General features: G+C 42.9%; 1 protein-coding gene across 1 annotated transcript in view; it reads left to right on the top strand.

Moving 5' to 3' along the window:
* The window catches only part of Myh13 (myosin heavy chain 13), a 51,727-nt gene extending 51,400 nt beyond the window's left edge, over window positions 1-327 (top strand). The window contains exon 39 of the mRNA XM_046422095.1: window positions 231-327. Within this exon, the coding sequence (XP_046278051.1) occupies window positions 231-245 (15 nt within the window). The 3' untranslated portion in view covers window positions 246-327. The remainder of the gene's footprint in view (window positions 1-230) is intronic.
* Window positions 328-16,858: the final 16,531 nt, after the last annotated feature.

The following is a 16,858-nucleotide window of genomic DNA, read 5'->3' on the forward strand; positions in this document are numbered from 1 at the left end:
GCCCCTGTCTCTCTCTGTCACTGGAGATGCTGTCCAGGAAGCTCCTTGCTTTTCAAGGACTTGTCCTATCTCTAGCAGCTTGACTGATTTGTTTTTTACAATGTGCAAAGAGAGACGAAGCCTCTTCTTAATGCCATTTTTCTGCTCCACCTGAAGGCAATAGTCAGCCTCCCATTGAATTTGACTCATTTCCTGTGTCCATTTTTTTTTTTTTTTTTTATCTCCTACAGAAGATGGAAGAATGAGGCCCTCCTGAGGCTCGTTGCCATGGGACACCTCTGGGAGAGTGGAGGGAAAATACATGAGAAATAAATTCTCCTAAACACATCAATTGCTGGCTCGGCCGTGTTTGTTATGAATTCATAATTTTTGCAAATTCGGTTTTCCATTTTCTCTCTGAATTTATAGATAGCGACATGGGAGTCCATTCTTCTTCTGTGGGGCTGATTTTTAAAGACTTACCTGCTCTACTGTAAATATTAAGAAATATAAGGGATATGAAGGAGGAGCCTCCTTGATCCACATAAAAAAGGTGAAAAGCCACCCAACTGCCAGCTAAATTACCAGCTTACATAAACATCTAGGAATAAAGACCCAGCTGGGGTGTAGCTTAGTGTTAGACCACTAGCCTGGCATCTGTTATATCCCAGTTTTTATCTCCAGCACCACAAAAAAATTAAAGATGAAAAAAATAAACCAAAATGAAGACTCTATCACCCCAACACCTATTAGAATTGCTATTACCAGAAAGAGAAAAAAAAATAATTACAATAGACAAAAGATAATAAGGACAGAGAAAAAAGGAACAACAAAAGACAAAATATCATACCAAGGATGTCGAGCAAAGGGAATCCTTGTGCACCGTTGAGGAGAACATAAGTTGGTACAGCCATCGTGGCAGATGGTATTGAGCTGGGCACAATGGCGCATGTCTAGAGTTGCAGTGACTCAGGAGGCAGAGGCAGGATTGTAAGGTGCAGGCCAGCCTCAGCAACCTAGTGAGGTCCTGTCTCAAAAAGTAAAAAGGATTGGGGATGTTGCTCAGTAATAAAGAGCTCCCAAAAGAAAGGGAAGGGGGTGAGAGAAAGGAAACAAGTAAGCAAGCATAGCATTTCCTCAAAAAAGTTTTTTGTTTTGTTTTGTTTTGTTTTTATGCTCCAGCAATCTCACTACTGGGTAGACACCCAAAGGTAATAAAATCAGGATCTTGAAGAGGAATCTGCATATCCATGTCCGTGGCAGCATTATTCACAATAGTCCATACACAGAAACAACAGCCTCAGTGTGACAGGATGCATAAATGGATAAAGAAAATATGGTGTGTAGGTACACAGTAGAGTACTATTCAGTCTTTTCCAAAAAAAAGAAATTCTGACATTTGTGAGAACATGGATGAACCTGAAGGACATTTAGCTAAGTAAAATAAGTCAGGTGCAGAAAAAAAAATGTAGTGTGATCTCACCTACATGGGGAATCTAGAATAGTCAAACTCATCGAAGGAGAGAGAATGGTGGTTGCCAGGGGCTGGGAGTTGGGGGAACTGCAAAATGTTGATTAAAGGTTATAAAGTTTCAATTACACAAGATGAATAATTTCTGGAGATTTCATATACAGCATAGTGACTATAATTATTGTACATACATGAAGCCCTGGGTTCACCTGAAATACATACAATTTCTATTTATAAATAAACCTTAGTAAATATGAACAATGCTTGGAGAAAGGAAGGACCCTTTCAAATAACTATAGCACATTTTCTTCCCAGGAATTCACAGTTCTCACAAATTCAATTTTCCATTTTCTGCCTATATTTACAGATTGGGACATTAGGTTAAGGATTCTAACTATAGTTGTCCAAGACAGAGTGAAAACTAGGCCCTGGAGATCCCAGATTCCTAGGCCAGTGCTCTTGTGCTAAACAACTCTGATTTTCCATCACATGCCTATTAGAGGTTGTGTTATACAAGTCTCCCATGCCCACCCACAGTTCCCCTTAATTTATGAGCAGGTAGCAGACCCTGTTGAACTCATTCACTTCCAGAAATAACAAATGCTTTGGGAAAAGAATAAAAAAGAGAAAGAAAGAGAAAACCACAGGTAGGGGCCTAGAGACCACCCTGCTCCTGCTTCTGTCCATCCTGTATGGATCTTCCTCAGGTTTCCCAGGGCCAAAAGGCAAAGTGGGTAGCTGGACCCAGAGAATTGTTAACTTTTAAAGTTTGGTTTGAGGCTGGGCCCAGGTGCTATCTTCTCTTTCCAACAAAATAGAAGTTTCTGTTAGTTTCAGTCCCCTCCCCTCTGCCTCCCCCACCCCCTCCTCTGATCCTAAAGATCCTGCTGATCATGATTATGCCGATTTTCTGTCCCTTCAGGGGAAAAGTAGGATGGAAGAAGAACCATTGTGGATGGAGTAGGGGCCAAGATTATATGTGAGCCTTGACCTGATTGCCTGATACCTGTAGCTGTGTGGCCTTTGGTTGGTCACTTATGTTCTCCCAACCTGAGCTTCCTCACTGATCACACTGACCTATGTGGTCAGGAGTGTGGGCTCTGGATTCTGGCATACCTGGAATTCTTATGGAATTCTGATGCTGTCACACAGCAGTGGTGGGGCATTGGACAAGTCATTCTCCTCTCTTAGCATCAATTTCCTTATTCTTGTAAGGTGGATGTCACAGTAAAAATCATAGCTCCAGCCAGGCATGGTGGTGCACATCTGTAATCCCAGCAACTGGGGAGGCTGAGGCAGGAGAAACACAAGTGCAAAGCCAGCCTCAGCAATTTAGTGAGGCCCTAAGTAACTTAGTGAGACCCTAAAAAAGGCTGGGGATGCAGCTCAGTGATTAAGTGCCCCTGAGTTCAATTATTAGTTTTAAAAAAAAAAGACTCATAGCTCCATTGAGAAGGATAAGGGGATGGCAAAGGGTGTAGGGTTTTGTGTGTGTGTGTGTGTGTGGATGTTAGGGGGGGTGCAAATATTCTAAAATTGATTGTGGTCATGTATATACTATTTTTAATACATCAAAAAGGCATTTAATTTTAGACTTTAAATGGATGAGTTGGATGGTATGGGGATTATGTCTCAATAAAACTGTGTTAAAAATCCATAATTTCCTTGTGCTCATTTCAGCAGTGTATATACTAAAGAATTCCCAACTTCCTTTACCTGTTTTAAGTACTGGCTTACTATGTACTAGGCACTAAAATAAAAACACTGTCATCTAATATCTTGTGTCATCCCTATTCTCTGGTCTCTAGATCCTCTTTTTCATCTCATCACCAGCTCATCCCAAATGCCTTTGACACAGTGAAGTTGGAAGTTGAGGAGGATTGGCAGAAGTGACGGTAATAGAAAATAGTTCTAGAGTCACTTGCCTCTAATATTACCATCATCATCACCGCCATCGCCATCACCATCACCATCATCACCATCACCATCATCACCACTATCAACAGCATCACCATCACCATCATCATCATCACCATTACCATCATCACCACCATCAAAAGCATCACCACCATCATCATCACCATCACCATCACCATCATCACCATCATCAACAGCATCACCACCATCAACAGCATCACTCTCACCATCACCATTGCCATCACCATCACCATCACCATCATCACCACCATCACTATCATCACCACCATCAACAGCATCACCACCATCAACAGCATCACCATCATCACCACCACCACAACAGCATCATCACCATCATCACCACCATCACCACCATCAACAACATCACCATCATCACCAGCACCACAACAGCATCATCACTATCACCATCATCACCGTCGCCATCATCACCACCATCAAAAGCATCACCATCAAAAGCATCACCATCATCATCACCATCACCATCATCTCCACCATTATCACCACCATCATTCTCATCATCATTGTTGAGAGTTCATCAGAAATTATCTTTTAAATCTTCTTATTTTACAGTCAAGGAATCTGAAGCCAGAAGGGAGCAACAACATCCTCAAAGTCCCCCAGATTGCAGTCCCTAGTCCAGCACTCCTGACACCCCATGGCCCTCCCAATAAGAGCAATTATATCATTTCAAAGACACAGAATTAATTTTGTAGGATGCTAACTATCCATATGTCTGTTTTTCTCCTTTCCATTCCATGCCTCTCAAGAGATCAAGCAGGTATTAAAATCATTTTCTGGAGTTGTTGCAGACGAGTAATGACCTGCCCAATGTTTTGAGAAGGAAATGAGATTACAGCTCTGCAGACTCCCTGCACAGCACAGAATCTCACAATGGTGGGTTTTCCTTCTGCCTGTGCTAAAATGGTAAAATCCTTGGGTCCAGCACTGCCAGAGTCTCCATCCTTTCGTATTCCCTGCTAACTTTGTAATCTTGGGAAAGTTACTTCATGGCTTAATCCTCAGTTTCCTCACTGTGTGAAATAGAATGTAACAATTTACTTTTTCTTTCTTTCTTTTCTTTTTCTTTCTTTCGTTCCTTTTTTTTTTTTTGGAGAAGTAAGCAAGAATATTTAGGAAGCTCACTTGTCTACAGCCTGGCACGTGGTCAACACTCTGATAATCTTTTATCATGATGAGGAAGGTTGAGACTATGGCACCAGGAAGTTCCTGGCATACAAGACAGGGATCCAGATGAACAAGAGTCTGAGACTTTGGCTGTTTCTCTAAGAGGTCTCCTCTGGGAGGAGTTAACACATCATGCTGGGGATCATTAAAAAAAAAAAAAATCCTACAGAATTATTCCTCCCCAACAACCTAAACAAACCAAATCTGAATTCCATTTTCTCAAATACCACCCTCAGTTTTTACCAGCAGATCCGTAGGAACAAACCACTCCTAAATATTTCTGCATTTACTTGGCCCCAGAGTTCAGCTCTTGGCCCCCATATCTCCAAGTTAAAAGAGAAAGAACATTTCCCCATCTTTCACAGTGCCTGACAGTATCTTCTATGTCATTAGAATTCTTCTGACTGTGGAATTAAGGGTTGAGGGAATGAATGAATGAGCCTTTCATGCCTAGACACTAGGTATGCCAGGATGGGAAATAAGTAGCTAAAGATAAATCTAAGGACAAATTTTCATTTCCTCTTCTTTTTTCTTGGAACTGAAAGAAAGAGAAGGGAATAAAGATGAGGTTCTTGTCAGGACTTTTCTTCCCCAGCATATACACATCAAGTTCTAGGGGCAGCAGGGAACCAGGACCAAGCCCTCAGCCTGAACTGGGTTCCTCTGCCCACCCCTGACTATTCTACAAAAGGCCTTGGGTCTTCTGCCACTGAGTTAGAGTGCACAGGATGAAAGCAACGTAGCTTGAATGCTGTCCTGGTACATCCATACTTTCCAGAGGGCCTTGGGGAAGTCAGGAAATGTCTCTGAGCCTCCAAGTGGGGCTTGTAGATAGTTACCTATCTACACAATGGGTTTTTACAAGGTTCCCATGGGATGGTATGCAAAAAAAGTTTTCCTCTGTGATGCAGCACTGCCCAAATTGTTGCTATTTTGCTAACAATTATGATAATGATTCTGCTATTCCTATTGTCAATGTTATTACTGTCATTATTATGATGATTATTCAGCAGTAATACTTAGCCACCAAACTTGGACTTTGAACTGTAGGGCTTTGAAGAGCAGGGCTTATCCTGGCCTACAGCCCCCTCCAAAACAGAACTCTGCTGCCACCTCCTGGCTATGGAAAGACATGCTTTTCATTATGCAAATAGCCTAGAGATTAAACTCCGTTTTAGATTAGACCATTCCTAGCCAGAGGTATTCTTTAGAATCATGAGCATTTGGTATAAGCCTCTGGTTTTGCAGATGAGAAAATTCAAATTGGTGATAGGATATGGTAACTTCTCAGGATACAATGTGAAATCCGGACAGCCCAAGTCTCTCAGCTCATACACAAGGGCTCTCTGCAACTATCCATAGAAATAGATCCTGAAGAATCTTGAGATGAAGGGCTAGGACTGGCATGGCAGAGAGAGAGAGGAGTCCCTGGTGATGACCCTAAGCAGAGAAGGTGGGAGGGAACATGACCCTGGGTCCGCTCCACAAACCTCATCTTCCTTATCGCAGGAACCTCTGCCAGATGTGTTGGTCATAAGAGGTAAAGCAGTACACCTACACAGACAGCCCCCTGACCCTAAAAATGGTGAGTCTCTAGGTTGAAGGTGGAAAGTTCCAAAACTAGGCTCTCTGGCCTTTTTCTTAGGCCCAAGATGAAGGGTAAAGTGTCCACTCTGCAGCAAGTTACCCAAGGTCAATACTGTGCCTTTTGACCCTTGAGACCCTTTCCTCCTCTTTCCACCCTGCTCAGTACCTCTAGGAAGTTGACCAATGGGCTCCATTGCCCTATGGCTTTGGGATGAGTCTAGCCAATACAGGGAAAGAGAAGACTGAGATCAATATTTATTCTCATCATCTCTCTCGCCAACCCTCTCTGTCTCCAGGTTCTGGCTGCTGGTTCATCACCCATGCTTGCACCTGCAAGCCTTGAGGCAATGGAGGCCTGAACTGTTAGAGCTGGGGTGTGCTGCATCCATAATGGTTTCGCTATACCTGCCCATAGCTTTGTAAAAAGACTCTTCCTCAAAAACTCTTCACATTGTACTAATTTGGATATGCTATCTTCTGTGGAAACTTGACTGACCAAGGACCCCTGCTCTATACATCTATTTTACTGGATTATGGCCCTTGGTATCGAGCAGGACCTGCTGACCATTACTAATCAGACAGCTACCTCACACTATTGTGTGCATCTCTGGGTCACAAATCACAGGTAATAATGCATTCAATTTCCTCACTCGTTTCAACCTACCCATTGTTCACCTGAAGCTCATGAACAAAGTAATAGGCTGGGATCCAACTGGGATCAGTGGAGATTCAGAACCAGCTCAGAGAGCTAATGGTAAAACTTTGTGAGTCAGTTGTCAAACTCAAACATTATTTAAAAATTAAATTATGTATGTTTACAACGAAGTGAATTCTATTAAAAATAAAGGTAGCAAATGTTTTAGACTAATAACTGTGTGGGGGGGGTACTGAGGTTCAAACCCAGGAATACTCTACCACTGAGCCCTTTTTATTTCTTATTTTGAAACAGTGTCTAGCTAAATTGCTAACGCTGACCTTGAACTTGTGATCTTCCTGCTTCAGCTTCCCAAACTGCAGGGATTACAGGTGTGTGCCACTGTGCCCAGCTAAACTAATAACTTCTGGGCCTCCTACTACATTTTTATTATTATTTATAATCTCTTGAGGAGATCTACAATCATTCAACTTGCGTGGTGGAAACACCCTGCTTGTACCCCTTCCTACCTCCTCCTTTAGACATGTCAGGTTGCTCACTTGAAATTGGCCATGGTGAGAATACTCACACCACAGAAATCAGCAAACTCTACATAGCAGAAGTTATTAGTGTGTTAAACATTGGTACCAGCACACTGGTGAATGAAACCAGTGAAGTTCAAGTAAAAACAAACATGCAATTCTATATAGAGAGATAGTAGAGTATGTAAAGCCAGTATGATCTCACACTGTCCAACTAGGTCAGCTTAATAGAGGCAGCAAGTTGGAAAACTTCGAAAGACTAGGAATTCACATCCTGCACAGGGCAGGGCCTGGAGGAGAAGCAGAAAGGAAAAGGGATCTGTGTTGTCCAAGTGAAAAACCAGCCTCTATCTCAGAGCAAAGCCTGTCCAAGGAAGGGACATCACCTTTGTCCTTGGAAAAACCCACAGAGCACTCCTAAGCACATTCCCACCCTGCTAAGTTGTTTATCTACAAATAACAGGAGAGATCTGCTGTGCCAGGTGTCCCTGACTCAGTCAGGCTAGGTGGGGATCCATAGCAGCCCCTAGCAGCCACCAATCAGCATGAGACAGGGAAATACCTGGGATGCCAGATGACCCTCCCAGTAGTTTATGGTGGTTGATAACGTGTTGGGAAACCATGTAGTTCAGCACGTACACCCCTCTTGGCTTAAACCAATCAGTTCAAACGAATACCCCTTTTGTACTGACCAATCACCCCTACCCAACTTGTTCCCACCAGTGAATGTGCTAATCATGTTTTAGAGTTGTTATTTGATTTTCCCGCGGTGTGTGATGATTTGCTAAAAGAGGCTATGATGTATGTGAAGTCCCTGCCCTCTCCAAAGAATGTATAAAAATGCTGCAAACCCTGAGCTCGGGGCCTCTCTGTGTCACCAGTTGCTGTGTGTGTGCGCGGAGGACCGAGCTAGCTCGCAATAAACACCTCTTTGCTGCTTACATCGATCTTGGGTCTCTGGTGGTCTTTGGAGGTCCCGAATTCGAGCATAACACAAGTCCCAGCTCCATTGTCATGCTCTAGTCACCAGAACTCATTCAGGGCTGGGGATGTAGCTTGATGGTGGAGCCCTTGCCCAATATATTTACGGCCCTGGGTTTGATCCCCAGCACTGGAAGGGGGAAAAAAAGCTGTATTCATAAAGTCAACTACAAGTATCTAGATAGAAAATTTATTGCTTCACCTAAATGCAATTCTAAGAGTAGTCAGTCTTCAGTCTCACTATGTCCACAGATTTGTGGTCAGAGCTGGGAGCTAGACTTTCAGAGGATTCCTCTCTCTTTTTCTCTCTCTCTCCTCTAAATCAACTGTACTATCAAGAAGCTTGACTCTTCGTGATTACACAATGGCTAGATGTGGTTTACATCCCACATCTTAAAATCCTTATACTAGCAGACTCAAGATAATTCCAGGAGGGGAAAAAAAAAACCTCCAAAACTGACCCTCCTTGGCTCTAATTTCACAATATGGTCACATGCCCATGGTCAGGAGGTGGTAGGAGATTTGTGGAGTTTGATTGGTCATGTCTGAGTCATGGGCCCACCCAGGAACCTTTGGGTAGCACCAGCTCCACCCAGAACCCATGAAGTAAGGAGTATTGTTTCCTACCCCTCCTATTCCCAGAAGAAATGGTGTGGAAAAAAATAACAACAAATGCCTCTTATGAGGGCTTACTAGTATTATGGCTGTGGACCATGTTGAGTCTGTTTCTCTTAAACTTGGGCTGATCATGCCTTCCCATTGGTCACTGGGCAGACACAATTATATGATGCTGGGTGTGGCGGTGCATGCCTGCAATCCCAGCAAGAGGACTGCAAGTTCAAGGTCAGCCTGGGGAATTTAGTGAGACCTTAAATTAAATAAAAAATTAAACAAAAATAAAAAGGGAGCATCCCTAGGTCCAATTCCCATTACTGGTGGGGGGAAAAAAAAAGATCTGATGACTGTCAACCTCCTGTCACAAAGTAAACTATCTAGGAATGCCCCTTGGAATTTCCCTTTCTTCCCAACTCATCAGCATTGGTCTCTGCCCCATGAAAGACACTGCCACTACTGTCAGATTCTGAGATATAGGACACATCTACTTCTTCACCCACGTTGAACCAGCTGGCACTGAGACCCAGCAGACACCTCTCATTCTTCAACACTGCACTAAGGGTCCAGCTTCTCATAACATAACATCATTTCCTCCCAGCCAGTGACCCGAATTCCATGCAGGGCCTCTCACTACTGACAGGAGGAGGAAGAGACCGTTGCTCAGAGTCGTTGCCCCACAGCCAGGGGCTTCCTGTCTCATGAGTCAGGAAGGAGAGAACTGGGTGTGGCCAGACAAAACATCTGGACCCAAATCAGGACTTGGCTGGAATCCGGACCCAGGGCCACCCATGGCACACGGGTGCCCCGGCCAGGCACATGGCTCATGATGGAGGACTTGACCTTTCAAGAGCAAACTGAGGACATATGAGTGCCAGGAGTGACTCTGGGTGCAGGAATCATGATGGAGAAACACATATCAAAATTGAAAGTGCCTTCCTCTCAATACACCCTGGATTCATCTCCTCTGCCAGCCCCTCCCACTGAGTGTTCCCAGCTCTCGCCAGCCTCACGTGCTCTCTCCCAACCCTTGTATCACTTCCCATCCAGCCTTTTGTTTATTATCAGCGTTCATTTTCCAGTTTCTCTCCACCACTAAGCTGTCAACTCCATAGAGCTGGCACCCCCTTCCTCCTCTCAGCATCCTCCAACAGAGATGAGACTACCTATGTATATGACCAGGAAAGATAAGTGTTTGTGACAGCTCTTTTATAATAATAAAAATAATTGAAAATAACCTGCTCTTTTATAATAATAAAAATAATTGAAAATAACTTAAAATGCTAAATAACAAAGGACCGCCTAAATACTGAATACACTATGGTATTAATTCCAGTAGTAGCAGCAGCTAAAGCTAACTGGGTATATATTATGTGTTTGGTGCTATTTTAAGAACTTTATATAGATCTTTTTATTTCTCACTACACACCTAGGTTGTACACTCTTATCCTTTTTTTTTTTTTAAAACTGATGTGGCTCAGAGAGGTTAAGAAATTTGTCAACTTCATACAGCTAGTAAATGATGAGGCCTAAGCTTGCAATCACCGTGCTGCTCTCGGATGACTGTGTACTGGGAAAGATAAACACACACATAGGACTTGGCTACATCAAGATGTATATGTTAATGCACATACTGACAGAAGTTAAATGAATGAAGTCCAAGATAATGTGTACATATTGGTTATGGCCATGCAAAAATGTATGGGTATATCAGAAAAGACCACATTCCCGGGAATAATATAGTTTCTAATCTATCTGAATCTTTATCTCTCGGTAAAGCTGTGTATAATTTTTTTTCAGGTTATCTATCTATGAGTTTTTGTCCTGGGGGATCAGCAGACTATTCACTAATTTGATAGATGAATCCTTGCTGAGATGTTTGGGAGTGAGACTGGCTCCAGCCCTCTGTTCATTCCCAGGAAATGCATTTGACAGAACTTGTCAGGGCAGAGATGCAGCTCAAGGCTGGCTTTGGGGGAGTGAGATTGGCACTGGGCAATCTAGAGAAATGGAGGAGGACACTTGGGATAGTGGGGATGGGGGAATCCTTGAGAAGGGTGTCACAAAGGGGTTACAGTGTCTTGACCTGGTCAGAAAGTCTCTGTCCTCGGCAAAGGATGGACCACTCTCCACGCTCTGCAATTTTTGCCACCCCCAATTCTTCAAGGGGGTCTTTAAGGAGTGATTGGAGAAACGAAAGCCCTGGTTATTAATGTAGCATTGAGGTGACTCTGGAGGAGCCAGGCAGGAGTCCCCAGAGAGGATGTCTGGAGCAGGAGGCCCAGCAAGGCAGGGTAGGGGGTCAGGTTAGGCAGATGCATATGGCTCCATCCAGCCCTGAGGGGATTTCCTTCCTTTATCCTCAAGAGCTTCCCAAAAGCATGAGCAGTTTGAAAATCCCCCCTGGACTGGAGCCAGCCCAGAAAATAATGAAGGGAATAGTTGCAATGCCAGGAAGGGGTGGGAAAATGGAGACAGGAGAAGAGGAGAGCTTGGGCGGAAGGAGGGAGTGGTTAGCATTCACACAGGGGCAGCTTGAATTGGGTCAGGGGTGTGGAAACGAGGCTGCCTGAAGACCAGGTGAAGGAATGGTCATATTAGCCTCTAGATGAAGCCTTGGAAATGCATGCAGCTAGCTTCTAATATTCAGGTAGATGCTCCTGGGGAAAAAGGCCATGTACTGCATTGTTCTAGAGTCTTGCTATTCTACATATGGCCCATGGCCCAGCATTGACATCCATGGGGACTTAGAAATGCAGAATCTCACAGGGTATCATGGTACGTGCCCATAATCGCAGGGACTGGGGCATGTTGAGGCAGGAAGATGACTAATTCAACAGCCTGGGCAATTTAGTGAGACCCTGTCTCAAAACAACAAAATAAAAAGACTGGGGATATAATTCTCAATATTGAAGTGCCCCTGAATTCAATTTCTAGTACCAAGAAAAAGAGATAGAAAAAAAAGAGAGAGAAATTCTAAATCTCAGGCCCTTCCCAGACATAATCAATCCCAACAAGCACCTTACCAAGATCCACAGGTGATTTGTGGCCATATTAAACCTGAAAAGCCCAGATCTGGAGCATTTCTACTTAAGTTATGGTCCAGGGACCAGTGTCCATCTCTGAACTGTTTGATAATGGTCTTCCACAGGATACCTGCAGAAATTGAAAGCATTTGGAAGTTTTTAAATAATTTAACATTGCTGTGACATCCAAGTTGATGGTCAGTGGGTCTATCCCATTAAACAGGAAGCATTTTAGTCTTGCAGAACTGGGCACTAGTCATGCCTGATAGGTCCACGTGGGTTGGGGAGAAAATCTTCACCGCAGAAAATTTGAGAAGCTGTGTTCTGATGAGTGGTTCTCAAATTTTAGCATGTGTCAGCATCCCCCAGAGGGATGGTTAAAAGGCAGACTGCTGAGTCCAACACCCAAAGTTTCTGATTCTCTAATTCTGGGGTGGGAACTGAGAATTTGCTTTTCTAACCAGATCTCAGGTAATGCTGATGTTGGAACCACATGGTGAGAACCACATGGTGAGAAGCACTACTCTAGAAGACAGGTCCAGACCAGTGGGTAAGAGTTACAGGATTCAGTTTCTCACTTAATATAAAGAAAAAAGTTTTAACAGATAACTATGTTAATTAGATATGTAATTGCCAGCAAAGAAATCGATGAGCCCACCATTTTCAAAATGCTTTTAACAATCATCTCCCTTAGACCTTAAAATAGCCCTAAGAGAAAAACTGTTACAATTTCTGTTTTCCACAGGAGGAAACTGACTTACCCAAGGCTGGATGGCAAAGCAGGTTGCCTGGTGGTTCAGACGGAGCCTTAAGGCCCTCCCTTCAAGTGATACTGAAGGGATATTCACACTGGATACACTGGATACAGTTTGGGTCCATAGTTTCTACGACTTTTTCTACCTTGAAGAACGGGAAGACTCTTTTTCCATAAATTCCATCCTGCTAGTCTCACTGGCACTCATGCCAATCCATCAATTTTATAATGAAATTGTCATTATTGGCTTGTGGAATTTCTGCATAACTCAGCATGTCCCTTGGGACTAATGGATGGTGTTACAAAATCATAAACTGGTGAAAGATCCATTCAAAGCACAAGATAGACCAATGGATTCTGACGTAGCATGGTATGAAAAGGTTAGTGATGTGATTTTAGATTTCATGCTGCAACTAATCTTTAAGAAACTACTAATTTTCAAATTTTGGAGTACAGAGATGGATATCTATAATTATCTGAGGAGTCATTCAAATATTCCTCCTTTTAAGTTTTATTCATCCATAAAGTAAAATGAGAGCTGGGCGCTTTGGTGCACACCTATAACCCCAGCAACTCAGGAGCCTGAGGCAGAAAAATGGCAAGTTCAAAGCCAGCCTCAGCAGCTTAGCAAGATCCTGTCTCAAAAAAATAAAAATAGAAAGGGCTGGGGATGTATCTTAGTGGTTAAGCACCCCTGGAAGGAAGGAAGGAAAGAAGGAAAGAAGAAGGAAGGAAGAAAGATGAAATTGTGCCTTCTGCAGGAAAATGGATGGAACTTGAGACCATTATGTTAAACAAAACAAACCAAACTCAGAAGGTCAAAGGTCATATGTTCTCTCTTAAGTGGAAGCTAGAAAGGAAAAAAGAAAAGAAAGGTGCTGGGTTGGGGGTCTTTCATGAATATCAAAGCAAGAGAAGTAGATTGAGGAAAAAACCAGAGGGTGGGAGGAAAAGAGAGAGAGGGAGATCTAGGTAGTGATACGGGCCAAATTACTTTGTGAAATTGTGCACATATAAGAATATGTAAAAAATAAATCCCACCATTATGTACAACTACAATGCACCAATAAAAAAAATGTGGAGATAAAGATATTCCTCCTTTTTCTAACTACATATCTACGTGAGACCGAATTCTCTTTACATACTTTAGCTAAAACAAACAAAAACAAAACTTATTGCCATGGCAAGGTGCAGGATCACACACCTATTATTCCAGCAGCTCAGGAGGCTGAGGCAGGAGGATCGCACATTCAAAGCCAGCCTCAGTAACTTAGCAAGGCCCTAAAGCAACTTAGCAAGACCCTGTCTCAAAATAAAAAATAAAATATGGCTAAGTGGTTAAGTGCCCATGGATTCATTCCCTGGTACAAAACAAAACAAAACAAAACAAAACAAAAACACTGCAATGGATTTAGAACAGAAATAGTCATGAGAATGAGCTATCTTTTATTAAGTCCGAAAAAAAAGGAGTTTACAAAAATATAAGACAACACCACAGTTCTCACAAGTTATCCTGTAAAACTGTTATTTTTTCATAAAAATATATGACTATGCTAATTATAATGGGTTAGTTGCTATTTTAAATTAAGTATTTTTTAATTTCTCAGTTTTATTTTAAAGTCTGATAATTATTAATATTTAGGACCATCATAAACCAAATTCCTTGGGCTTGATAATTTTTAAGAAAGTAAAAGGGCCCAGAGACCAAAATGTTCGGTTGTTGTTTGGGGTTTTATTGTTGTTGTTGTTGTTGGATTTTGGTTTTGTTTTTGGTTTTTTTGGAGTCAGGGATTGAACCCGGGGACACTTGACCACTGAGCCACACCACACACTTTTTTTTTTTTTTGAGACAGGGTCTTGCTAAGCTTCCTAGGGCTTCAGTAAGTTGTAGAGTCTGGCTTTGAACTTGAGATCCTCCTGCCTCAGCCTCAGAGCTGTTGGGGGCTTTTGTTTATTTGTTTTTACTGTTGCTTTTTGAGGAACCAGGGATGAAACCCAAGAGCATGCTACTACTAAGCTGCATCTCCAAGCCTTTTCATTTTATTTTGAGGCAGGGTCTCACTAAACTGCTTAGGCTGGCCTCAAACTTGCAATCATCCTCCTGCCTCAGCCTCTGGAATCTCTGGGATTATAGGCATGCACCATACTGCAGCTCCAAATCTTCTGAGAACTGCTGACACAGGGCTTTAGCTGTGACCAGAGCCTTGGAAAGGAATGCAGATAACTCCTTCCTCTCCTTTCCTGCTCACTGTCCATCATGTGGCAGACTCCACTGGGTACAGAACAGGAAAAAGGAAAAGGAAATCTTCTTTCCTTTCCTTTCCTGGAATAAGCCCGGGGCAGCCTCCCTCCGAGTGCCAAGAGAAGTGTCACACCCAGTTTTCCCAAGCAAAGGGTGGCTGAAGGTACTGAGAATGCCTGGGCCAGTAGGGTGAAGACAGGGACAGAGGAAGGTCCCTGAAGCTAGACAACAAGAACAGCTTGATGTATCCACACCACGATGCAGATCCTGGTCCTACTCAATGCTCCAATTAACAGCATTGGGGTGAATGTGAATAACATTCACATCACAATAACGCGGCTGCACTGTGTTATCAGGATTGGAGACCTTGGTTTTCTGTATAATCCCCATCTTCTCCCTCCCCACCAACAAAGCAAGCACATATGAGCCTATCCTCTGTGTGTGTGTGTGTGTGTGTGTGTAGTTGTAGGTGGACACAATGCCTTTATTTTATTTTTATGTGGTGCTGAGGATCGAATCCAGTGCCTCACGCATGCTAGGTGAGTGCTCTACCACTTGAGCCACAAACCCAGCCCTATCCTCTGTATTAATCGGCTTTTTGTTGCAGTGAAACAACAAAATACCTAAGGGGGAAAAACAGATTTTTTTTCAACAAAATACCTAAGGGGGAAAAAATAGATTTACTTTGGCTCCCAGTTTCAGGGTACTGAGTCCATGGTTGGTTGGATCCAAGGCAGAAACAGCATGGTGGAAGGGCATGGAAGGGGAAACCTGAACAGCCATGGAAACCAGGAAGCAGAGAGAGGAGCAAGAGGAGGAGGAAGAGGAGGAGGAGAAGAGGGGGAGAAGGAGGAGGAGGAGGAGGAGGAAGAGGAGGAGGAGGAGGAGGAAGAGGAGGAGGAGGAGGAGGAGGAGGAACAGGAGGAGGAGTGGCAGCCAGGGACAAGACACAGTTCCCATGGGCATGCCTGTAGTGATCTACTTCCTTCCTTCACCGGGGCTCCATCTCCTACAGTTTACACTGCCTTCCAATAACCCATTTATTGGACTGATCTGTCGATGAGGTGACAGCCCTCATGATCCAATCACTTCCCTAAAGCTCTACCTCTGAACATTGCCACATTGGGGACCAAACTCTCAACTCAGAAACTTTTGGAGAACATTCCAGATCCAAACCATAACATCTTCTATCACATATCCTACAAGCTGACAAAAACTAGTTAGTTATCCACCCAATTTAACAAAAGAATGGCATAAATGATCATCTGTATTCCTATTTCTCCTAGCATTGCAAAACTCAGAGAAGATAAGCCATGTCTGTGCTCCACTTATTATCATAAATGGCTAGGGGACCTCCTAAGGGGATGCTCCAGGGCTCTGAAAAGAGAGTGTGCTGAAGATGGTTGGGAGACTCTCAAGTCCAGATTGCTATTTTTCTTAGCTTTAAATCCTCATGAGAGGGCTGGGGATGTGGCTCAACCGGTAACGCGCTCGCCTGGCATACGGGCGGCCCCGGTTCGATCCTCAGCACCACATACAAAGATGTTGTGTCAGCCGAAAACTAAAAAATAAATATTAAAAAATTTTCTCTCTCTCTCTCTCTCTCTCTCTCTCAAAAAAAAAATGTTTAAATCCTCATGAGAGTAAAATAATGAAGAAAGAAAGAATTCCAATCTTAGAAATAAATTTAAACTTTTTTAGAGAGGATATCCCCCAACTCATTTTATGAAGCCAGTACAATTTTGACATCAAAACAAAATTTATAGGTCAATCTCATTCATGAATATGGATGCACAAAAATTTCTTGTAAAAAATGACAAACGGAATCCAGTAATATACAAGAAAGGTACTATCTGTTGAAATAAGTTGGGGATTCTTCCAGTATTTTAAGTCGATGTAACATTAGA

Source organism: Marmota monax, unplaced genomic scaffold (assembly GCF_021218885.2).
Source record: "Marmota monax isolate L192 unplaced genomic scaffold, Marmota_monax_Labrador192_F-V1.1 WCK01_AAM20220418_F8-fsc00521, whole genome shotgun sequence".
NCBI lineage: Eukaryota > Metazoa > Chordata > Mammalia > Rodentia > Sciuridae > Marmota > Marmota monax.